The sequence below is a fragment of the Embiotoca jacksoni genome, unplaced genomic scaffold, assembly GCF_022577435.1.
Source record: "Embiotoca jacksoni isolate LCO1_2020_lvr unplaced genomic scaffold, fEmbJac1.0.p SCAF_28, whole genome shotgun sequence".
Taxonomy (NCBI): domain Eukaryota; kingdom Metazoa; phylum Chordata; class Actinopteri; family Embiotocidae; genus Embiotoca; species Embiotoca jacksoni.
Genome location: NW_027185379.1, coordinates 3,697,714 through 3,716,839, shown reverse-complemented (window position 1 = coordinate 3,716,839; position 19,126 = coordinate 3,697,714). Strand labels below are relative to the sequence as shown.

The window sequence follows — 19,126 nt, the reverse complement described above, 5'->3', positions numbered from 1 at the left end:
AATTTTAGTCGCATTTGAATGAATATTTGTGGACGGTGGAGTTCGAGGTTGCAGTGAGCCAAAGATTTGTAACAATGCAGACAATGTCCTGAAAAAGATGGGTGGTGCAGTGGTTAGCACTGTCGCCTCAAAGGATGAACATTCAGGGTTCGAGGTTTTTTATTTTTCCATTCTAACAAAAACATATACTTTATATAATTATATAAATTGTCCTCTGCTGCCACCATCAGGCAATTAACAGTAACTGAGGTTCGCTGCATTATCTCATGTTAAAAGTCTTTTTTTAATTTTTTTTTTTATTAATGGCATTTTGGGGGATAAAGTTTGTGGTAGTTTGGACAGAAATCCAAGAAATTGGTAAATATGAAATCAAATTTGATTTTTATTTTTTGTTATTGTTTAGTTTTTTGTATTAGGTTTATTGATTTTGTTTGAGTTTTTTCCCATTTGTTTTTAAGTTTTTGTTTGTTATTGTTTTTTCTTTCTTTTTGGGGTCTGTAATAATAAAGCGCATAATTATGGCATCAGACCTTTTATACTAGATTTGAATGATGGGCAAACCATTCTTGTCAAGTTTTTAATGCAAAATAAATATTTAGCATTTTAGAAAAGCCTGTTTTTATTTTAACGTGATTATAATATCATTCCACTCAGTCTCACATCAAAATGGTTTGCTTCAAAGCACAAAACATGTTAGTTTCACAAAAATGGTCCACAAACTGGGAGATGTTTACATGTGAGACTGGCTTGTCGAAGAATAAAGTCATCTGACACAGAAAAGTGACAGTGTCCGTGTAGAGGAGGTGTTTGAGTCCGTGAGAAAGCAAAATTCCCGAGGGATTTTATGTGCCACATAAACATTATCTTTAACCGTCTGCCAGAGTTTACTTTGCCAGATTTGGTCATTAATGTTTGTTCACAAATGTGCAATAGCCTTTAAATGTGAATTAACTACTGTTTTGGCCACTTTTGGCAGCAGAAACAAGTTGTGAAGGCAGTATTGTCATAATACCCCTTTTAAACTTTCATAGGAAGTACTTACTTAATTATGCATTTATAGCAGTATCACTCATCAGGAGTCTCTGGGCATCCAATGTTTATAAAGTCATGTAGTCTAGTCTGTTTTTGGTCCTCATCTGACCTCATCTGTCTTCTTCACATCAAGTCAGTTTTAAAAAAATATTTTAAATCTGCTTGGCTCTTTTGCTTCTTAAATACTCTGTTCACTAGTCTGACTGAGTTTTACAGCTGACAGCTGCAGCTGTGAACCGAAACAATAAAGTTGCATGCTGGTCAGGAATACTGATTTGAGTTTGGAGCTTCAGGTTTGGGTAATAATTCTCTGGAGATTTATCAATAAAGCGATCCCATTATCATGTTGTCAATGTTTGGCAGCTATCAACAATTTTCAAGGCAAAAGCACAGGGATGTTTATTACAACATCTTTGTGAAATCTGTTCTTTATAATGCATTCATCCAATGGTGATGAATGAAATGAATAATGTTCTTCTCATGCGTCTCTTGGACAGCCCAAATATTATGTAACATCCTGGCATTCACCATCAAACACAATCTTCAAATGAATAGTCATGGCTATAAGATTGGATGTGTCAAGGATAACTGGCATAATAAATTCTGTTGTTGTGTATATTTATAGCTGATATTTTTATTTGCAGTTAATGGCAATTAAAAACTGGTAATCAAAGACATCTGGCCCTGAAAGTAGATAAAAGAAGACTTGAACAATATAAATGTTTAGACCCAAATATTTTTATCCATGTTGCAGTGGAGTAAAGAAAACGTTTGGCAAAATATGTTTAATAAAGAACAGATTTGAACACAGAGCAGATTATTTATTACTATCCATTTTTGTCACTCTGGCAGTTATTCCTGGAAGTCTGTCAGAGCATTACCGATTATGTAACTTTTGAATCAGCTTGTCTTTGTAAAAGTTAAATCACTGTGCTCTACAGATCCTTATCAACTAGGTAAAAAGTCAATAACCTTGATTAGTTTTAGATTTAATAGTGTTAGTTCATAAGATACCAAACTTGATGTGCATTATTTACTTCTTTGACCTGACAGTTTGTGGAAATGGTGGTTTTGAAGTAAACAAAAAAACTTTTTTTCTTTGAACTTTTGACCAATAGTTCCTCACTTACTCTTTTGGTCACAAAAGGGCACTGTTGAACTATACATTCTTGAGATGAAAAGGTAATACTTCACAGTGGATATAAGAGAGAAATGGCAGCAGGCCCACAGGCTGGATTGTGAGATTTTGAAAGCAAAAGATTTTAGTGAGACTTTTTCATAAAACAAGTTTATCATTGTGAGTTTACCGTAAATCCTTTACAAAATATAATACTAATGGCACTGGGACAAAACTGGTTATTTGGCTCTGCTAATACATATTTTTTCCTATTAGCCATACAGAGTGTTCATTCATATCAGGTGGGCTTCATAACAAAAAGCTAATGGACAAGCTATGACCCCAAAAATGGCCTCAAGCAAAGCGGAAATTCTCATCCCACGCTGCTAAAGTAAACACTGGGGACGGGTCATTAATGACAAATAGGCATTACATTTGAAAACTGATTAATTAAATATTTGAAAGAAAGAAAAAAGAGATTAAATTAAGCTGTCTGCAAGCTGTCATTCAACATCATAAGAAGAAGAGGAACACATTGCCACCAAGCTCTGGAGCTTTGCCAGGTAAAACTGTGACACTGTGAGATTAGATCCCAGAGTGCAAAAAGCAGAAACATGCAAAGACGACTGTAGCCATCAAAAAGTTCTGTGTGGATCTCCTTAAAAAAAAGACATGACGATAAGCTGCAGTGCAAACTTTGCAGGTAAAGCTATCAGGTCGTGAAGCACTAAGATGAATGGTTGAAAAGTCCTGTGCGATTTTCGAATAGTTTTTTTCCTTGAAAGGGCAATCCCTAGTAAACACTGAGTTGTTAGTCACGTGGTGTTGTAGAACAGTAACAGAAGGTGAAGACACGCTTCTCTGAACTAACACGGCTTGGGTACACAATGCTCACCTTCACATCTCATGGAGCGAGATAGAAAGTGACTAAATAATTATTGTATTTTGTAATTAAGGTCTTGGTCATCAAAGACACAGCCCCTGTGCCAGAAACATGTTTGCTCTTTAGGAATGTAAAAAAAGTTTTCATACAACCATGTAACCAAAGAGATAGTGTGCTTATATGATTGATGGGGGCCAATTATAAAGAGACTGAACCTTCGCTCAATTCCCTACATGTGTAGGCTACATAAGCAATGTAATATTCATAAATGCAAAAGTATCACTCCTGCATTTTAGATTAGATAGTTAAATTGAATTGAATTGAATTAAACAATAAAAGGTATTCCATAGCAGCCAAAATCTTAACTGCAATTAACTTTGACAGATACAAGATTCACAAAAAAGGAGAGTAGCAATTAATAGTTTTATTTCTAGTAAATGACCAGGTATGTAAGGGATTATTGAATACTCTGTTCCATCAAAACAAATAAAGATGTCATGCATTAACTCTAGCAGTTACACTTTTTTTTTTAAACGTAGGATTTTGCACAAAAGCTGCAGCCTGGTGCACCATCAACGACTTATTAAGATTTAAGATTAAGATTGATTTGAGGCACTGACAACTTATTTTGTTGTGGCATTGTTTGGACAAAACTGGAAACAACGAAAGCCTAACAGATTAGTTAAAGCTCTCTCAACATAGAAATGCTCCACATAAATTCGCAGCCTGTGTGGTTTCAGTTACGGATGAAAAGACAGCTGCCTGTTGGTGAACAGTGGAAACTGTCAAGCCAATCAAAGTGATATTTGAGTCAGTTGTTGGTGATATCAGCAGTCTCGTAAATGACTTAGTAATTGATCGGTGGATCACTGCTGAGCAAAGCATGGAAAATCCCAAACCAAAAGGAAAAGCAATATGATCCTCCAGCAGATGTTTTCTCAATGTTGTAAATGTATAAAATATTGCCCGCTGTGTGTCTGACTGCAGAATGTATTCATTCTCTCTGTGGGGTGTTTGCATGTTACTGCAGTAGTTTGTGTAAACAGTTACTTCATCTCTGCTGGTACAATTAACATAACAGTGACTGACAGTCTAAACACATAATAACTCCACAGGGATTATAGTAAAGAGGATAATACAAACAAACACAAGGATAAATCATTTGTTTTCATGTCTCATCCCCAGCCGACCTCCAGCTTCACCAACAGACAACTTCATACCAATAAAATATTTCTACTGACATACACTATCTATGCAGCTGAGGATGTTCCACTGATTCTGAATTAAGGGCCACTGTTTCACAGGACAACACACTATACAAACAAATGTTGAATGCATGTATGACATTTCTTCTTTCTTTATTACACTGAAAGAAACAGCTACAAAACATCAGTAATATACAAGTAAGTCAAACTGCATTTCTTTTCATCAACGTGTCAGATATGCAGACTTACATATACTGACAAGATGCCAAACTGAGCAGCTGACGTCCTGTATGTTGTAAAACATTGAGTGATGAAGTCTGTCAGCTCTGCATGTTTTAATCAGAGATGTGCAAAGTGTGCAAACTATTGGCACTGTGGAAAATACTAATATAATATTTTTGTACATCTTTACAAGCAAACAGGTTATTATTCTGATTTTCTAGAGGCCAGTGACTGGATGAACAGACTCAATGCTTCAAATATTATTGAACAAAACAGCATGTGACTGGCGACACACTGATTATTAATAGCACGATGACTTCATCATGTCAGGCAGTGGTGAACCAGCTGTCTAGCTCACTAAAGCTTGTTTTTGAATCCTGAAAAATGTTTTTAATGTGAAATTACAGATGAACAAAAGATTTATTTTTACTTTTTGTCATGTATGTTGCAAGAGTTTCTTTTCGTATCTTGGCAGTTGCTCATGATTTTTACACATTTTAGTCACATCCAAGAAGCCATAAACTGTTCTAAAGAATTTTGCACACGAGCCAAGTAACACAGGAGCTGGGTCGGACCCAAATGTTTGCACACAAGAGCTCGCTGAATGTCCCTGTAACCTCAGGGCAAATATTTCATCAGGCTGCACTATTACTCCAACTCAAATATGATTTACACATTGATGATTTACAAACAACAACAAGCAATGCATTCATTATTGTTCATTTTAAAATAGTAATTAGAATTACTGATGTTAAGTTACTTGTATTTTTTTATGCAAGTTTCATACATTTTATTTCATGGAGATACTTTTCTTGAGAAATAGAAAACTATGTTTTTCTTAAACCTAGTTAGATTTATTTTCTACAAAGTCTCTTTTAGGAAATAATCAGAAGTGGACTGCTAAGCTTCCTTGTAAGCCTATGTATTACTGGACCATTGAGAAGGATGACTAGTTTAAACACCTTGTATATGGAACTACAATATGCAGACTTAATATTTATGTTTCCTGAATTTACTTGGGAACTTTTTGAGGACATAGAAATGACTCCAAACCACAATTTCATCAGATGCCCTTTTCAAACTGGAATATTAATCTCAACAAAAGCACTTTATTGGAAGATGTTTGGAAAATAAAAACAAAAATACCTGCATTTAGCTATGGTACATCATTCCAAAAAGATAAAAGCATAGACAACATTTACATGAACCTGTAAACAACTCACAGCCAGAGACATTCTAATAATATAACAGTTAAAGTCAAAAACACAGCTTTTTTTTTTCTTCAGTTTTTATCATGCAGAGATTTTAAAATCTTCCCAAACAGCTTGTAAAGTCTTCTTGCTTTAATCTTCACTTCTAGCAAAGGCATGGAGAAGTTTAGAGTTGCAGTGTTATTATTACTAATGTAATGGCTTGGATTTAGATGATTTTATGGCTGTTTTGACTTGCGGTGTATTTAAAGTCATGCCAAAAGGTTCATTTGAACTGTTTACATGTACCGGACCAAAAGACTTGATATATATATACATAGTACATTCAAAGCACCATTAAACTGTTTATGAGAATAGTTTTATTCTTGTCAGTTATGGCTGTTACAGTATAACTGAAATCACTGACATGTTAGGCAGGTCTTCTTTGTTAAAACACCAGTTTCAGCCTCTGGATTTGGTGTCTCTGCCGTTAGAAGGGAGATACTCTCATCCATCCAAGCTCAGTCCCTTGCCCTCCTCCTGGTGCCAGCTGGCAAAAAAGAGATAGAACAATAAAAAATACATCAGTCACGTGGAATATATTGTCTAAATGTAATATATACACCATGTTGAAGTTTGGCTTCTATGCTCCGATCTCATCACTCCCCACATGGGAAACACCAAGCTCAGCACAGCAGGGAGTGGGAGGAATGATAATAACTTCCCCCTGAGGGGAGGACCAGGCAGAACCTACCGGTGGAGGCTGCGGTGGAGGTAGGCCTGGTGAAATGATATATGAACAGCAGCTGTAGCGGCATTAGCACCAAGTGTCAGCATAGCTTTTCAGGTGAGCATTGTGCCGGCAAGCATGGCAGCAAGTGAGAGAGCAGCCCACAGCTGGCATAAAGAAATACGATGACATTTTGGGAAATTCTGTCTTTTCTTTCCAAGAGTTAGATGAGAAGACTGATACCAATCCTGAGTATGCACGGAAAATATAAAGCTAGCTATAGTCAGGAGCCGGTTGACTTAACTCAACATTTGAAACGGAGGGAAACAGTTAGCCTGGCTCTGTCCAAAATCAACAAAACCATCCACCGTTTATGAATTATTGTTTGTTTAATCTGTACAAAATCAGAAGTGTAAAAACCACACGTTGTGGTTTCACAGAGGGGTTACATGCAGGACTACTTCTTGGCTAGACTCTTCATGGTTTCTTGCCATCATAGTGAGGCTGCCAGACAACCTGTGCAGCTCCAGGTAGTTTCTATGCCTGGCTTAGAAATATTCCATCACAAAACCTCCTGGGAAACATCCTGCCTTTGATTACTAACAGGACATAGTGTGTTCAATTGTGAACTCCACGGGTGCTGGTATAGGCAAACTGTTTGTGCCTCTTTCTACTTTTTGTGCTAAGTTAAGTTAACTGCGACTGACTTTCACTTTACATGTATCATGTATACATGAGAGTCTTAGCAGTCTTCTCATCTGACTGTCAGCAAGAAAGTGAGTGGTGTAAACACATTTCCAAAAATGACCAGCTGTTACTTCCTAAGGACACCCCCCCATGTTTGAAAGGTGTGTTGGATATATGATGGTGGGAGAAGAATAGACTTAGCCTGTGCCACATGAATGCAACAGCAGACACAAATTTCCAGCCTAAAGTAGCTCACAGCATTTGTTATAAATGCAGGATTTTTTTAGGCTGGTTAATTTCTTTCTTTCTTCCCTTCTCTGTTACCTATAACTCTCCGGGTAGAAGTTCCTCTTGAATTGCCTTCTACAACGGCAAAAAACATAAAAGTCACATAATATTTATGAATTATTTTTCCCAGTGTCTGAGATTTACCAAAAGATAAAACTTACTTTGGATGAGTTTGGTAAGCTTTTCAGAGTCGAGATTCATGTTCCCTTCAATGGTGGAAATTTCTGAAAGGTCAGTTCCTGATGGAAAAAATAAAATATCATTAAAATATTTGTACAATTCTGGATACACAAATTATTTGAACTGGACTGAATTAAACTTTTATAGTACAATATATGATATGTAATAATGATTTCCCCCCCCCCTACAAATCCAACCACATTTACCACTGGGAGGCTGAAGGGCAGAGAAGTGAGTAATACAACATTGAAGACTGCTGATTGTTATAATCAAACAAACTTGGACAATAGTGCTTAAAATTACAGGAATCACCCTTAAAGTTTATGTTTCCAAATTGGAATTAGTTTCACTGACCTTCCAGGTTGATGGTGGTGCTACTGCTGGCTGAGTACTGAGGGACTGGAAACAAAGGTACTCATGAGTTTTGAAGAAGCTAATTGATATATTGACATACTGATTGAAATATACATGTATGCCTATATTTACCTGAGACCACCCTGGTGACTTTGGTGATGGAAGGTTGACCTTCAATAACCCTGGTAACCTTGGTGACGGAGGGTTGACCTTCAATAACCCTGGTAACCTTGGTGACGGAGGGTTGACCTCCAATTACTCTGGTAACCTTGGTGATGGTGGGCTCCCCTTGGATAACCCTCGTCACTTTGGTTACATCAGGAACTGTAAAAGCACAGAAGGACTTTTTCACCAGACTGAAATTGCAGGTGTGCTGCATTGCCCTTTGATGCAGGGGATTTTCCATTTGTATGCAGGTATTAAAACAAATGAACCTTTCTCTGGATCAGAATGGTTGCTTTGACAAAAATGTGATTCATAATCAAGTAACTTCTGCCAGATATGTAGGTTTTTAATATAATTTTGCATGGCAGTTTTATTTGTTAAAATGTGTTGTTTTTAATGTCTTTTTAAATATTTCAATTATAAAAATTACAATTTTGATCGGTTTATATCTCTGACTGGTACGAGAAATATCCAAATTTCTTCTTGCTGGTAATTTTCACATTGTTTTATACATGAAACTGTTTCATTGAAAGATCTAATAGACTTTACTGATTAGGAATCACATGCTGATGATAGTCTGTAATCATCATTACTGTACCTTCCTGGATGACACGTGTGATGATCCTCTCTAATAATGACAGAAGATATAAAGCCATTATTGGCAGTGAAGAATGCCTCTTAGAAGATTGAGAAAATAAACAAAATTATTATAAATAATAATTATAATTATATCACTACTTACTCATAAATGTGAGGGGGATTTCCTGATATCTGAATCCTACAATGTACTGTGGAAAAAAAGGCAAACACCTGTTATAGAAGATTAAACATTAACAATGTTTAACAGACATTAAAAACAACACATTTTAACAACAGTATGCTGCAAAACAAAGCCTATAATTAATGTATCTATCTAGACCGTATGACTGATTTACAACAAAAATAAATCAACTGTCATCATGATTTAGAACCAAAGTCGTGTGACTACTCGTCAATGAGCTGCACACTCTGCACAGATGCTTTGCAAGTAGGTTCTTGTCTTGCACTTTAGATTGCTTGACATGAAAAATGTTTTGACAGTCACAGAAAGAATAAAATACCCGCATACATAAAACTGCACCCTGCCCTTTACATGCCTTGCAGCTTTAATAATAGCAAGTCAGTTTTTTATATGACACCTTGATTTGCATGTAAGTGATGAGCCTCTTCAGTAGCATGAGGAGATCCTGGCTTCCAACGGGTATATCTGGAAGAAAGCATAGGGCGTTACCCAAATTTTGACTTTTACAATCATTATAAAAACAGCACGTAAAGTGCATGTTTTGACAGATTTATAATGGGAAGAGAATATTAGCCAAGTTAACACGATGAACTTTGTACCTCCAGGATATAAAACTTGGTTGACAAAGTGAATTACTCCATTTGTGGCCATGATATCAGATTCAGGGACTTGGACAGTATTGACTTGCATGGTGTTGTTTGCCTGAGGTAGATAGAAAGAAAGAAAGAAAGAAAGAAAGAAAGAAAGAAAGAAAGAAAGAAAGAAAGAAAGAAAGAAAGAAAGAAAGAAAGAAAGAAAGAAAGAAAGATAGACAGACAGACAGACAGACAGACAGACAGACAGACAGACAGACAGATAGATAGATAGATAGATAGATAGATAGATAGATAGATAGATAGATAGATAGATAGATAGATAGATAGATAGATAGATAGATAGATAGAGTTAAAATGATCACAGATATAAAAAACAGACAACGAGAGGCGTGAGTCAACCTGTATTTTAAAACATATGAGTGAATGAGCTCTGAGTAAATTTCATTAGCTTTCTGAGGTCACTAAGTTTCCAAACTGAGAATGAGTTTTAATCAAACAATAATGATTGACAGTTCTATGAAAAGTAACTTTACCGAATAAGTACAACATTTTTGTATACTTAAAGATAAGAAAATGTATAAAGGTTGAGTTGCTCCAGGTATAAAGTAACTTTAAGATATAAGGTATATGTTTTTGCTTCACTAAATACTTACAGACATGACTCTGAGGTTGCTGCCCTGGAGAGATTTGAGAAGGTTTGTTACCCCGGGCTCCAAACCACCACCGATGAAGACGCCATTGTTAATGTGATAGAGAAGGATGGTTTGAAGAGCGCTTATGTCACCTGAAATAAAAAATGGCAAACAGATAAAGCATTTATTTATTCAGTGTTGTTTTAAACTGGCAACATAAGTGCCTGGAGCCTTTAAAAAAAAATAAATAAAAGAGAGTCTGGTAGACCTACTCTTCAACAAGCTCAAATCACTGTCGCTTAAACCAACAAAAGCCTTATCGCTTGGGGCAAACAGAGTAAAGTCTCCTTCCTGTTGGAGCAGGTCAGTCAAGCCTGCAGCTTCCATCAAAGACAAAAAGATCCTGCAGCACAGAGAAGAAAACAGTAACTTGACTGTTATAGAAACCGCTGAGGACTGACATATTGCAACAACAGCAGTTTCTCATTCCCATATGTGCCATGTGGATTTAATGGAAAGACACAGAAAGATGTGGTTTTAGTATTATACTGCATTTTAAGACCAGTCCATTTTCATTAACACTAGCCTGTACTCACTTAAACCCTCCGTTTTCTGTCAGAATCTCCAACATAGTTTTTTCTGCAGGTTTCAACAGAGTCCTCATGAGATGAAGGGCCCCATTGCTTCCCACTTTACTGCCTCGTACAAGGCAGGCATTCTCAAAGCACGCAGCCTGCAGATATAATCCATATGTTACATTACATTACATTACATTTCATTTAGCTGATGCTTTTACCCAAAGCGACTTACAATAAGTGCATTTCAACCATGAGGGTACAAAACCAGAACAACAAGAATCAATCAATCACGTTAAAGACACAGAGAGTAATGTGATGTCTCAAACAAGGATTGATGGTCAAATGATAAGGGTAACGCATATAATGTGTGTTTCATGGCATCCGGCCACAAGTTTTGGGCACAACTTCAAAGAGGACGCACTGTGCGATAGATGAAGACCCGAAGAATTTTTCCTCCGATGGTCTCCAGCCGCTGGCCATTATACAGTTGTTCCAGGGCAATTTTATTTTTCAAGATGTGGTTCTCCAGGATAATCCTGAGTTGCCTCTGATCCATGGACATCACTTCATCTGTGGAAGAAAGAAATAGTTTTATATTTCCCAATTAAAATGAGACACTCCAGCAACACTGTATTTGCATTTAATGTATTGGCTTTAGCAGCAATAATTGCATTCTTAATGTGAGTATTTTGATTAAAAAAAAAATGACCCAAAAGCAGCAGCTGAAGTCCAGGAATGTTCTTTGCGGGAAGTTTTTGGTCATACATGGCAAAAAAATAATTCCAGTAAATCCTTAATTTCCCTGAGGTGCCATTTATATATATATATATATATATATATATATATATATATATATATTTATTCACCTATGAGTCATCATGCAATGTGGACCATCCAGCACTCATAGTTAACCATTTGCTGGGTAGAAAACAGAGGAGTGTGCACGATATTGCGAGCAATATGAGACTCACCATTGAAGACAACATTAAGGGGAGCCAGCAAAGTGTACTCGACCTCTTGTCTCATGGAACCAGCAATGCCCAGCTCGGACACCATGTCACCAAAGGTTGACTGGGAGTCTCCCAACAGTTCCATTACCTGCTTAGCTTAAGGAGGACAGAAAATCCGGACAATATTAAAATATGAATTACAGAAAAACATCAATGCCTGGGACAAAATATAGTTTTGGTAAAAAACAGGGAGAATGGAGTCTAACCTGAGTCTGGCATTAGTACTCGGTCAATAAGGTGGATGACACCATTGGTGGTGACAATGTCCTTCTTGAGCACCATTTTGATGCCATTAACTGTTAAGCTCTCTCCGTCACAGCCGATTTCAATGTTGTTGCCCTCCAGGGTCTCATAAGAGCTGCCTGCCATGATGGCCTCCGAGCACTCGACTGAGTTCAGGGTGTGGAAATTTAGAAGAGCTGAAACAAGATGCAGTTTGGAATTAATATGTGGTTTAGTTGTAGAAGCAGATGTACATTTGATCCATTGACAGTTTTATGTTCTTTCTCATGTTGTACTGCAGCTGAAGAAACAATGCTCAGGAAACCTGCAGACCCCTTGGATCCCAGAGGTCTTTTTAACTCTGTGTGAGCTGGTTTTGAGCTCACGGTGGACGAGCTACGAGCGAGCTGAGTTGAGACATATTGCCAATTTGATCAGCTGTCTCAGTTCAGATGTTTCCCATCTCAAAGTGTTTCTGCAAAAAGGCTAATGTTGAAATTCAGTTCATGAGAATGGTATAACTCTTGAAAATATTTGATTTAAATACAAATACCTGTCAATATACAGTATAAAACTAAAGTGTTATAATGTTAAATGATGTGTGGCATTGTTTGACTTCTCCAGTCACAATTTTATGCATGACTTGAAACTGGAGGCTTTTATTTTATTAATCTTTGGGACAACTTTGTTACGTAAAGCTATGTGTGTCCCAGATTCACTGTGGCTTCATCTGTTTTGAATTTTAAAAAGTTGAAGATGTGGAAAAAAAAATACAGAAGACTTGTAGCAAACTTGCTGCCAGAAACCACGACATTTCTTTTCCTATACATTCATCATTAAATATAAATGTGGTCTTGCTACAGTTAATCTAAATCCTCATTTAAGAATAAACCCTTAAAGATTAGTTTTTGTTTTTTTTCTTTTTTACCTTTGAGGACCTCTTTGTCGCTGTAAAGTCTTTCCAACACATCAGCACCGAGCTTCTCAAAGGCGTCGTTGGTGGGAGCAAAGAGAGTGTAATGTCCTGGCTGACCCAATTTCTCCAACAGTCCAGCGCTTTGAGCAATGTCCTAGATGATGATTTCAACCAGCAAGATTATGTTTAGTGAACTTTATTTTTCACTAAAATACAGTTGAAACAATTGCAGGAGGTAGCCATAATAACTGCCTATTATAACTTGTAATAAAATTTTTATTTAAAAGTGACTACATGTCGTATTTTAGTATGTTTATATTTACTATGTGCACAATCCGTCTTTAATGACAAAGTAAGGGAAACAAGGGATTTGTCTTCTTTGCTCTGTTAATTGACCACATTAACTCCTACATTAAATTGACATGAAATCCAATGTGATCCAGATGTGCAGCAGAGTTTGCAGTTTGTTCTCTTTCCTTCAGGCGTTTATTTTATTCGACCTTCCCCTGTGTGTACTCACACTCAGAGTTGTCAAATCGTCATGGACCTCAATGGTGTCTTGAATGGTGTTTCCAACAGCGCTGATGACACGGTCAATGACATGCACGACTCCATTGGTGGCAACCTGGTTGCCATGGATAATCCTGGCACAGTTCACAGTCACCACCTGCACACAACATACACGTCAATGCTGTACTCCTGACAAGTGTGTATAGCGCAACAAAAAGCAGATAATGACACTGAATGGTCATACTCACCCCATTGGAGTAATGGTTGATTTGGAGACCAAGGTCATTGTACATGGATGTGACCGTCATTCCATTCCTCAAATCTTTGGTCAAGAGGCGTTTGTTGGCCATGTGATAATGGAGAGCATTGTACAGTTCAATGTTGACATTGCTGACCAGTGCGTTCCTCATATCCTGTTCGATGAGGAAAAGTAGATGTTAAAACCTCACAGATAGAGAGGTTCCATAGCTGTTTGTATTGTCCTGACTCACCTCATCCAAAAGCTCCCAGGCCTCGTTGCTGGGTGCAAAGACAGTGTAAGATCCTGAACCCTCAATCTCAGGTCTTAGCTTAGAAATGTCAGCGTATCTTTGGGTTGAAGTGGCCTTCACTAGACCAAGACTGCCATAAACATTGTCAATTGGGGCAACTAAGAGGGGGGAAAAAAGCATTATTAGATATCGGCGTGTCTTTCTGAAAATAGAAAAAATTAATCCGTGAAACGTTTGGTGCCTGAAAAGAAAAATAATGTGTTGACAATATGGTGTGGCATCTCCTTCTGTTTGTTTGGTCTGAGTTTTTTTTAATACCACACATCTGTTCGACAGCTGTATGGCCTCATCTAACCTTAATACACTGATTACATTGTAGTACAACTACTTCTGCTGTCGCACTGTACCTGCAGGGCAACCAAGAACGCCCTCCATCTTCATGTACCCTGGGCAGCACTCATAAAGCACAGTCCTGCAGGCAGAACACACAGGTCACGAATACGGTTAGTGCACATGCTCTGAAATACCGCGAGAATCTTTCAACATTGCCTTGTAAAAAAAATTGGATTTATTCTGGCTGCCATGCATTGAGCTGAGTCACCATAGTGTTATGGTCTGGTGTTTGAAGTGTTTCCAGATGTTACTCATTATCTCCTGCATTACTCAAACAGACCGTGTGATCCAGCAGCTTAGGCCCAAACCTAATGGAAAGGGTGCCTTGAGGCTTATGCTACCACTACAGTAGTAGATTTATACTACCAAGACCTCCTCTTTGAAGCTTAACAATTACAGAAGTTTGGACTCGACTTGGCATTTGACTAACCTCAGAAATAGTACGATTTGGGCCTTGACATACTGCTGTGTTATTATGGTTAACTTAGGACATTTTGGTTAATACGAGAGACATTAATGGTTTTGATGGTCTGTATGGAAACAGTTGAGCTAATCTGAAAAACATTGACATCAGAATTTTCCCATCTTTTTTTAAAATAGAAATTTAGAATTAAGAGAATGGTCATTGACATTTGTCATCTTTAGATAAATTAGACACAAGTTAGAACGGCTTATTTGCTGTTAAACAAACAAGCAGTCCATAGCACATGAACCCATCGCCTGAAGAGAACAGTAAAGAGCAGCTGTGAGATGCAAACTTGACTTGCATCAGCAGGTTTGAGCATGTTGAAACAGTAGAATTGTCTCCAGCTCTGGGAGAAGCAGGCATTTGGACATTTCACCTTAAATAACTAACAGGTATTCAACAATATAAAAAAGGCTCACAAGCCATAAAGAACACCACACATGAAGCTGGTAAGGGTAAACAATACTATATGTGCCCATAGTTGGCAGAGGAGTTCATTACGGTATATATAGCAATTTGTATTGTTAGAAACAGGAAAGCGTCACCTGATCATGATTAAAATAAAGAAGGCATGTCATGAGAATAATATCTAGTCTATTTACAAATCAATCACCTACTGTCACAGTGTAGTACATACAGAGAAAAGTCCTCTGAAAGATGATAAAGTGCTCAGGTTTAACAGTTCCTCTTCATCAGTACTCTCTCTGTGAAATCTATACCATAAAGCTCCATACGTGTGCTATTTGTAGTTTAAAATGGACAAAAGTGACTGGAATTATGCACATAGATATAATGTTTGTTTGGGAATGCAGTTGATCAACAGTAGAGATGTACCACAAATAGCTTGAGATTATTAGCAACTACTGACTAAAAATCAAGACCTTCAGACCATCGAGACACAAGACTTCAGAGACTGTACTTTACTGAGGCACTCTGTTCTCTGTTTTATCCACTGCTGATGTTTCACACAAGGCACAGACCAGTGCTTCTGAGTTATGGCTAACTGCACCTCTTTAACAGCTATATTTGAATCAAGGTTGAATGGAGTTGCAGGCACTGGGATGAGGTCACACAAGCTCCATTGGGGCAGAGTCAGCAAAACCCCCGTTACACTGCTCTCCCACACTGAAGAACTGTGTCTGTAATGGAAATGGAAACTTTCAACTTGTCAGCATCTCTGCAGACGTTCTGTTCCACTAACAATAACGATAACTTTGTCATAATGTAAGCTGTATGTGGCTGCATTCCAATTCAACACATCACCAGTGGGCAGTCTGGAGGTTTGGATGTATAGTTTTCTTGGAGACAGACTTGCTCTGAAAGCAGACATTTTCCCACAGTGGGAGAAGATAAACGCTTTGCCTGGCTGAATAAAGCTGGACTGAGCATCAGTTGCCACAAACTAAAAGGTACAATTTAAAGTATACAGCCTCAGATAATCTTGATCAGATAGGAAGTACTTTGTTTCAGCAAAAAGGCAAAGGTGGCCTTTTAGCTCATGCTTAGGTGTTTTAGGAGCGATATCGTCTTATAAGATCATCTTTATTGAAATTTTTGTTTTCGTTTGACAATTCTACCTAAACCTTCTAATACTAGTTGAGGCATGTAGATGTGAATGCACACACTGTATGTGGTGTACTCTGCTACAAGCAAAAGTTGAGCAAAACTGCATGCTTTTGAAAAAGCACTCCTGAAAGTAATTACAAACACAGTTGTTATGAAAACAAAACATGTTCTGCTGCTATGCCGGGGACCACTGGGACACATCTGGGGATTCTGTGGAAGACGGGGTGGGACGGACAATCGGCTTGGTTTGGGAAGGTAATGTGATCTTTGTCATGTTCGCTACTGTGTTCAGGAAAACTACAACCCAAAGTTAAACTGGTCTTTAACATGTTTGTGCAACCCTCTCAATCCACAACCAATTTAGTTAGTATTAAACTAAAAAAAACAATAAAAAAAAAACAAACAGAATATATACACCAAACCTACTCATCTAAGCAAACTTTATTGACTAATAAGAACATTTTGGCAATTTTGGTAAGTGGAATCTATTACTTTTAAAAGTTGTGCAACACCATTAAAAAAAAAAAAAAAAAGTGAATCAGTTTGTTGTGTGAGTGTAATTTAGCTAAGCTATCTTTTGATTGATTCCACAGTACCATGTCAGACTCCCCCTAAGAAAGCTTTGTTTCAAACATTATCATTTGCCAAGTTGAGTGAGCATGTGTGAGTTCATCATGAAACTTTAAGCCTGTTTAGAGTGCTAAGCATGTCTCAGTCAAAGTTGAACTCAGTGTGTGTCCTATATGCATGTATATGTGTGTGAGAGGGGGAAAAGGAATAAGAGAGACTGCAAAATAGGCATGGCCTGGATCCATGTTTAAAGTTAAAAGTGCTGAGAGGACTGGAACAGTAACAGAAAAAGAGGTTCCCCAGAATCATTGAGCTGAACACTTTTCCATTCATGAAAACAGTCAACATTTTGCAGCCACATCAAATCCTGGAATCAGCGGTTCACCACTATCCAACGACAACAGGCTTCTTAAGTTATGAAAACCCTAACTTGGAGTTCATAGGAACAAATGGGACTGCCTTCAGTACAAAGAGTTTAGAGCGGCGTCCATAAATGTGTTTTTCATTTTAACGGGTGGTTTAATTCAGAGTGAGATAACAGATGTGTATCTCTGTGGAAACATCAAAAGTTTCCAAGTTTCCAAACCCTTAAGATGAAGTAAACGAAGAAGAGCAAGCAGACAGTGAAGAGGAAATGGCATTTTCCGAAGCATAAATATGATTCATGCTCAAGTTAAACTTTTAAATCATTGTCTTGAACTAGACAAAATGTTTGTCCTATCGTATACACAAAACAGCACTTACGCTTTCTTCCCACAGATGGAACCCCGGTACCAATTACGACAAGTGCTGAAATACTTCTTCTTGGTCCCCATGACTTGCTGGAGCGCACACACATTGGGTCTGATGGGAATTGATGGTGAAAAGGAGACAAAGCATAAATCAGTAGGTACAACACAAGTAAGAATCTAATAAGAAATAATTCACATGTAAATTATTATGTGACAAAGATCCCTGCTGGGTAAGATACCAGACTGTCAATTATGAATATTTATTTTGCAACTGCCGCTGCTGCATCTAAGACCAGACAAATATGAATAATGATAGCTACATGCTGGACGTAACACGTGTTGAGTTATTATTTAGCAACTTTAACCTAATTGGTTTAAACCTTCTCAAAGTGAAATGCAGCATTATTTAATAACATTTTAAGATAAATTAATTATTGTGAAGCCCATTATAGCAGATTTTTTTCACTAAAAATAACAAAGATACAAATTTGCAGGAATGATAAGAAGTACTGATGCTCATTATACTCAAAGTTCATGTGTACATCAGAAAGAGAAAAAAAACAAAAACAACCAACAACACTGAAATAATCAGAATTAATAATATGGATGCACTTACCCTTCTTTTCTTGCCCTAATGCGACTGTGGGCAACTATTTTGTCATAAGCTGAGGAGTCAGCACTGTCAAATGCAGAGAGCACAAAAAGTGCAAAGGCAGCTACAAAGAGGAGCTTCATCCTTGGTCCCTCAGCTAGCCCTCCTAGACCCAGAGTAAGGAGAGCACACTCAGAGCAGGAGTTTATATACAAGTCTCACCCTCCACTCTCAGAGCATGGCAACATTTCTTACATGCATGGACCACCCAACCTCTCAAAATACCACACATCTGTACACTGGGGTTAATTATATATTGTGTGATGAATTATAAACTACAGATCTTTATATTAGGAGGATTCTTTTATATAGTGATTTGAGAAGGGAATTCTTTATAGAAAGTAGAAACACCACCACATTTACAAAATGTTTCGTAATCTTTACCATTCTTCATTTATGCAACTTTGTGATGCATTTTAATCCCACAAAATAACTTACTTGTTTTAAGAGTTCTCTGGAAGTAACTTCACAACTCAAGTGCAAATAAAGTGTTTATTGATTAAGAATTAATAGAAGTTGATTGCAATTGCATTAAAAGCAAGTCAATTGATCTTGACAAATCAGCACACCTTTTCTAATTCAAAATTTTAAGGCTCAACATACTTTCTCAGTGCACTGCAACAAAAACATCTCAGTCCGGTTTTTTTTATAAACTTGAAGCTGACAATATATCTGTTAACACATTAACAGATATATATATATATATATATATATATATATTTAGCAGATGTGATACTTGGGATGCAGACTTTAGCTGTATATTGTCTATAAAAGTGTCATTTATTTGGACGGCAAACAAAGAGACATTGCATAATCCTTGCCCTGAACAAATGCCAGAACACAAATTATATAAAGCTTTCAGAAAGCAGTTTGCGCCACCTAGTGGTGGGAGGGAGTGCAAGCAGTGAGAATCACTGCTATTGAACATACATTTATCACGTAGTAGTTGGAATGGGAAT

At 37.3% G+C, this 19,126-nt stretch overlaps 1 protein-coding gene across 2 annotated transcripts; it reads right to left on the bottom strand.

The window, feature by feature from the left end:
• Window positions 1-4,373: 4,373 nt before the first annotated feature.
• postnb (periostin, osteoblast specific factor b) lies at window positions 4,374-18,269 on the bottom strand. Of its 2 annotated transcripts, XM_069161332.1 has the most exons (22): window positions 18,132-18,269; window positions 17,529-17,627; window positions 14,197-14,261; window positions 13,790-13,947; window positions 13,547-13,711; window positions 13,309-13,455; window positions 12,801-12,942; window positions 11,857-12,069; window positions 11,612-11,746; window positions 11,062-11,210; window positions 10,659-10,795; window positions 10,335-10,465; window positions 10,084-10,214; window positions 9,434-9,536; window positions 9,232-9,299; window positions 8,796-8,841; window positions 8,652-8,681; window positions 8,021-8,212; window positions 7,889-7,933; window positions 7,516-7,593; window positions 7,391-7,429; window positions 4,374-6,199 (listed from the first exon to the last, which is right to left on the bottom strand). In XM_069161332.1, the coding sequence occupies exons 1-22, from the start codon at window positions 18,248-18,250 to the stop codon at window positions 6,171-6,173; spliced, it is 2,421 nt and encodes an 806-aa protein (XP_069017433.1). In that variant the 5' UTR covers window positions 18,251-18,269; the 3' UTR covers window positions 4,374-6,170. The 2 variants fall into 2 exon arrangements, with proteins under 2 accessions (XP_069017433.1, XP_069017434.1); XM_069161333.1 differs by lacking the exon at window positions 7,391-7,429.
• Between the last annotated feature and the right edge of the window lie 857 nt (window positions 18,270-19,126).

What these genes read in the sequence shown, in the direction of transcription:
- postnb (XM_069161332.1), bottom strand. Translation starts at nt 18,250, where the DNA reads ATGAAGCTCCTCTTTGTAGCTGCCTTTGCACTTTTTGTGCTCTCTGCA. An exon ending in CCAAGTTTTATATCCTGGAG is followed by an intron (nt 9,300 to 9,433) that starts GTACAAAGTTCA and finishes GCTTTCTTCCAG; the next exon opens with ATATACCCGTTGGAAGCCAG. An exon ending in CACCACCATCAACCTGGAAG is followed by an intron (nt 7,594 to 7,888) that starts GTCAGTGAAACT and finishes TTTTTCCATCAG; the next exon opens with GAACTGACCTTTCAGAAATT.